This window comes from Phragmites australis, chromosome 4 (genome assembly GCF_958298935.1).
Source record: "Phragmites australis chromosome 4, lpPhrAust1.1, whole genome shotgun sequence".
Lineage (NCBI taxonomy): Eukaryota > Viridiplantae > Streptophyta > Magnoliopsida > Poales > Poaceae > Phragmites > Phragmites australis.
Genome location: NC_084924.1, coordinates 29,864,656 through 29,870,664, shown reverse-complemented (window position 1 = coordinate 29,870,664; position 6,009 = coordinate 29,864,656). Strand labels below are relative to the sequence as shown.

At 46.8% G+C, this 6,009-nt stretch overlaps 1 protein-coding gene across 1 annotated transcript; it reads right to left on the bottom strand.

Annotated features, from left to right (window-relative positions):
* Nucleotides 1-4,409: 4,409 nt before the first annotated feature.
* On the bottom strand, nucleotides 4,410-5,753 carry LOC133914309 (peroxidase 2-like). Its single transcript, XM_062357431.1, has 2 exons — nucleotides 5,470-5,753; nucleotides 4,410-5,348 (listed from the first exon to the last, which is right to left on the bottom strand). The coding sequence occupies exons 1-2, from the start codon at nucleotides 5,713-5,715 to the stop codon at nucleotides 4,584-4,586; spliced, it is 1,011 nt and encodes a 336-aa protein (XP_062213415.1). The 5' UTR covers nucleotides 5,716-5,753; the 3' UTR covers nucleotides 4,410-4,583.
* Between the last annotated feature and the right edge of the window lie 256 nt (nucleotides 5,754-6,009).

Genomic DNA, 6,009 nt, shown 5'->3' with positions numbered 1-6,009 from the left:
CAATGAGAGTCCAATAATCCTCCGTGGCAGTGGCATCGAACACTTCTTCATGGTCAGTATCCGTCTCACGTCCATCCTCGTCACCTCCCTGGTTAGCTGTAAGAGCATATTCATCCTCAACATCACTAGCACTTACATATCCACTGTCTTCTATTACAATGTACGCTCGCTGACTTGAGCAATCTGTCATGATGTAGCCCATTCCCTTGCACCGGTGGCATACAATCCCGGTCAACCAGTCTCTAGAAGCAATTGAAGAAGAGCTTCTGGCTGGACCCTGCACACTTACGGATTTTCTCCTCGGGAGCGTGTGATGGTGTCGAAGGTACTACTGAACGCGCCCTACTCGAGAAGGGGGCAGCAGACTATGTAGCTGAACGTGGGCCTATTTTGACTTGTCAAAGTGTTGATTTTGAAATAGTTGTGCTTCCAAAATTGCTCCTTGACCTATTTTGACTTGGCAAAGATGAAAAAGAAGCAGAAGACCCCACCGGATAGTCTGGTGATTGATTTGAACACACTGGAGGAATGCACCGGAGCATTGTTGACAAAGAGGAGAATGCAATGACCTCACCAGAAGGTCCGGTGCCCTGAAGATTTGTAGACCAGAACATATTTTTCAGAGAGGGTTGCATTGGCTCAGCTGGTTGAGGATAACACACCGGATGGTTTGGTGATGAAGTGATGAGCACCGGAGAATACACCGAAGCAATTTACACAGAAAAGATGTTGACTCGGATGGCTAAGATATACTCACCGGAAAGTGTAGTGATGAAGATGGAGTATACACTGAAGTATCCGGTGTTCACAGAGGCATGAATGGAGCTCAACGGCTAGTTTCTGAGGAAGTACTCACCGGATGATCGGGTGTTAGTACTATTGTGCTCACTGGATCATCCGGTGTTAACAACTTTTAAGAATCATTGGGTTAATGGCTAGTTGGCGGGTTTGAGGCTATAAATACCCCTCCCCCCTACTCAGTCATTTGAGTGTGCTGGAGTCTAGAGAAATTTATATACACCTGAGAAGACATCCAAACCACCAAAGTGTTTAAAGTAATCATCCAAGGTAATTAAGAATAAGATTAGTGAGTGATTAGTGCTTATAGGCCTAGGGAGTGAGTTGCTAGGTGATTGCTGCCTAGAGAGTGGATCAAGGAGTGATCCAATAGTGTACCTCTTGGTACACCGATACCTTGGAGTCTTGTTGACTCACCGGCAAGCATGTTGACCCTCCGACTTGGTGTGGAGCGGTGGCAAGACGATTGTGCGGGGACGTAGAGACCTTGCCTTTGTAGCTCAAGCTCTGAAGTGATCATGGCAGCGAAGAATCGGATGAGAGGCTAGTGGTGAGATCTTGCCTTGGTGGCTTGGTGGCTCATTCGGGTGGAGGCCATGTCTTTGTGACTCGGTGGCTCAAAGGCTGTGACCGAGTGCCGACCAGGAGCGTATACTTTGTGGAGCTCTAACATGGACTAGGGGTGGCATTCATGCCATCGATACCACAGGAAAAAATCCTTGTGCTGAGTTTGCTCTCTCTACCTTATTTATATTTTCACATTTATTTACTTGCAATTTACCTTCTTAGATAGGTTGCAAGCGCTTTGATTGGTAGAGTAGACACACTAGATAAACGTAGAGCACATTTAGATATAATTTGATATAGGTTTATCTTGTGTTATTTTTGGAGCCGAAATAGTTTTAAGTGTCCTAATTCACCCCCTCTTAGGACGTCACCGATCCCTCTCACACATGGGTTATGTTGCTGAGAATTATTACCTCTCATACATTGACGGTTGAAGTGCAATTGATTCTATTGTCGTGCATCAAAGGTGTCTTGTTCTTGCCTCAAAATTTCACCATCTACGATGGACTCTTGCTCATGGGTTGCGCCTTGAGGATCCACATGCCCATGGTTTTGGTGGCTGATTAACCACTCGGTCAAAACATGTATTGAGCATGGCAATACTATCATTAAGTCGTTGCAATGTAGTGTTTGTGTCCACAAGCTTCTTATCAATATCGTCATTAACAGCTTATTGATGATCATTCAACATCATTGTGAGTTCTTCCCTCAAAACACACTCCTGTGCATCCGATGCTTCTTCTGCCATGGTTAGTCGAAAATAGAAAACAACGAAAGATAAATTATCCCTATCGACTACTAGGTGGTGGAGGTGGAGTCACACACTTTCAAGCGTCTTACCACGCTCTTGCAAGTGTTCTTACCAATCATCGCAGTTGGCACAACTGGTGGCTAGTTTGTGATACCTTATCGGGTGCGAGTGAGGTAGTTGCAAGGGAAGATACCGTTCTGATCGAGAGAATGTGTAGCTTGGATAAGCAATATTTAGTAGCAAGGAATAGCAATTGATGAGGTCAGATTAGTAAAGCTGAATAAAAGTCCACAGTAATCATCACAGTTGCTGGCCCGAACACGTTCCTAAAACTAGCTCAAGCAAACCGAAAACTATATTAGACGCCAGCACAATGGAACAAAATTCACAATGCAAACTGATTCTCTCTCTTTCTTTCTCCGATTTTTTTGTACTCCTCATTTTTTGCACTCTTTGCTTCTTCTTTTTTTAACTCTTCACTTCTTGCTTGCTTTTCTTTCCTCTCTCTTTTTTTTGCGAATGTGATAGAAACTCAAAACTCTTCTACTATCTTTTCTAAGATCAATGAGGTACGTAGGTCACAAACTTTTTTCTAGAGAACAGGGGTATAAAGGTAATAAAAAGAAGGTGGGCGACTCCGACTAAGTTGTCGTGGCGACTAGATGGTTAGACCCCGAGTGGGTGGTCAGACTAACTGGTCAAAATCTAAGTGACTGGCTGGAACTCGAGTGGGTGGTCGAATTGACTGATCGGACCTCGAGTGGGTGGTTGGATCCCGAGTGGGTGGTCGGAGTGACTGGTCGGAACCCGAGTGGGTGGTCGGATCCCGACTGGGGAAACAAACTCGGCTTTAGCAGACTAGAGGAAGTTGAATTACTCGACGACTAAATTAGCAAAGACTCAACACTAGAAAGTAGAACATGATGACTCAACCAGCAACAAAGACACCAACGATAGACTCAAACTCAACCAACGATAGAATAATAACTGTATACTTCAAAGTCATATATGAGTAGATAATGGTAGAGTTTTCCCATATAAAGCAACTAGATCCATCTCATTTAGTGTTTGTCCCTCGCTTGGAGTTCTTGTAGGATTATTTCGATCAAACTCTTATTCAACACTAATTTGCATATGCTAGATGAAGAAGCATTCAAGGAGGAACCCAAGGACCCAGACTACGAGGAAGTAGTGGAAGAAGGCTTTTGTGAAGGCAAGTCCTACACCATTGATCATATTCGACCTTCGATTTCAAACACAACCAGTAGAGCCAAGTTTCAACTATAATACTCAGCATGCTTAGGTGTTAAATTTAAAATTCTAATATAGTTATGACCTAGTTTGTATATGTCATTCATTAAAATTGATTTGCTTAAGTCTCATTGAATCCCTCGAAGGTCGCCAATATCAACTATATTAATTGTTTCGATGATTGCTATGGCAACTAGCATGCTTAGGATTACCCCGCTGGAATGATGAATCATGTTAAATACTTGTGTTAATCATATATTGCGAAAAAGTGTGAAATGTTATGTGTGCTTGGTGGTGTGGGTGAGTTAAGAATTATGTTAACAAAACCCCAAAGATTGATTTGATCAGGTGAGTAAGGTACCCTGCGGGAGTGGGAATGCCTTAGGAGCAAGATTCGTCTAAGTGGTGTTCTTGATTGGGATACACTTTGTTCAGTCAAATAGGGATTAGTTCGTTATGACATCCTTCCTAGTATCAATTGTACAACCACATGTCCTATACGTGGAAGGACTTGACCCAACCCCTTCGACTTAGCTCGGTATCCGCTTGTAGGCTAGTAGTGGCAACTAGAGCCAGGAAAAGACTCGGGCATTCTGTGTGACATCCCATTATTTTGGCTAGGGGACTCTAGGTGAGCCATGTTTACATGAGCCTCTAGTTATGTGTCCTGTGAGTGCATATTGTGGCAACATTAGAAAGGTGTAGTGTCTCGTTACGCTAGCAACTCTAGTTGCTAATGTTCGTGTCTATGCATATCATGCAGGTTAAATATGCAACCTCTGCAAAGTGTAAATGTATATAGATAAGCATGTATCCATGGGCAAGGATATTCTATGGTTCAGTAACAATGATTAGCTCTATGATGTGCGTATCTCCTCCACGGATAATAACATTCTATGGTTGAAGATGAGATAAGATACTCGGATGATGATCTGATGGTCTATATATGTTGCCTGTAAAATAATCGCTTTCAGTTGTCTGTCCTACAGGACATCTCTGATTCTTATATGTGTAGTTTAAATTTGACTTTCCCAGGGCAGAGATCAAATATAGACTTTATTAATTAACATCAATTCCAATCGTGATACAAACTCACAAAGTTCATAAAAAATTGAAACGAAACAATGCAAATGCAGCAACATGCGACTATTATAAACGCAACATATGCATAAGCGTGAAATTAAGGTTGTAAGCATATTGCAGTCGATGATCAGAGCTAGTAATTGACGACCCGGCAGTTTCGCCTGACCTCGCCGCCGCTGCCGGTTTTCACTTCGACGCTGGCCATCTTAACCATGGCCGCTTTGAACCTGTCCTCCCACCACCCGGGGATGTTGGCGTTGTCGGACACCATCTTCGCGGTCGCTGGCGACGTCAGGAGCGACGCGTCCGACGTGAAGAGCACCCGGTGTGCCTGCACGTTCCTGTAGTACTGGTTGTCCAAGTTGTCGGGCGTCACGACGTCCTGCACCACCGTGGGGTCGTTGCTCGAGCTTGGGTTCGCGGGGCACTGGCCCCTCAGGAAGTTGGCGAACCCAGCGTTGATGTCTGAGGGGACGGCGAGGCGGTCGGGGACGAAAGACGAGCAGTGGGATCGGCCGACGGTGTGCGCGCCCGAGAGCACGACCATGTCCTCGACGCCGAGGCCCTTGGCGGCGAAGCTGGCGACGAGCTGGGAGAGGCTGAAAGTCGGCGGCGGGAGGAAGTCGAGGGTGCGGGAGGCGATGGAGACGCGCCCGTCGAGGCGGCCGGCTGGCATGTCGAAGTCGACCCTGCGGCCGCTGAGGAAGAAGGAGGCGTCACGGGCGGCGAAGGCAACGATGTCCGCGCAGGAGACAACGCCAGGGCAGGCCCTCTCGAGGGCTGCCTTGGCAGCATCGATGACCTCGAAGCCGCGGAGGCTGGGGTTGTTTGGCGGACCGAGCTTCTCCGGCTGCGGGTTGGCTGGCGTCGGGTCCAGGAGGACGGAGGCGTCACAGCCCTGCGTGTCACGGTGTCAGTGCAAGCCATCTGATGATTCTGAACCCTTGAAAATTTTTCTACTACTACATGTTGAAAAGTGCATGTGCATGCATCAACATGATGTGTAAATTGTAATGTACCTCGACGAAGCAATCGTGGAAGAGCATGCGGATGAGGCCGGCGCCGGTGCCGCGGTTCTGGAGGACAGCGGCTTTGACGGCGTGCTTGACGATGGCCTCGGCGTGCGGGCACTTGTCGTGGTAGTAGCCCACCTTGAGGCCGCACGTACCTGGGCTCGGAGGGTTATAGTGACCAGCTGCTGCTTGGCATGTCGCCGCCACGAGCAGCAACGCGCACGAGAGCAGAGTGGTCACCTTGCTCGCCATGCTTGCTCTGACCGTCTAATGTAACAAGCTTGTAGTGATTGCTGAGACTGAGGTGGTGAAGTCCTGCTGCTGCTCACGTCTATTTATAGTGTGTCAAGGCTTCTGAACGGGTGGCTTCTGAACGTTTGTTTATCTCAGCAAGTCGCGATGTCGAGCGAGCGAGCGCTAAATGTGGCTGAATGCATGGTTTAGTAGTACTACAGCTCACATTGTCGTTGACCACCACCGAATGCGATGTTAATCAGTTCGTTAAACCAGCCGGGCAGGTAAGTACGACGTGTTAATCTAAGTGCT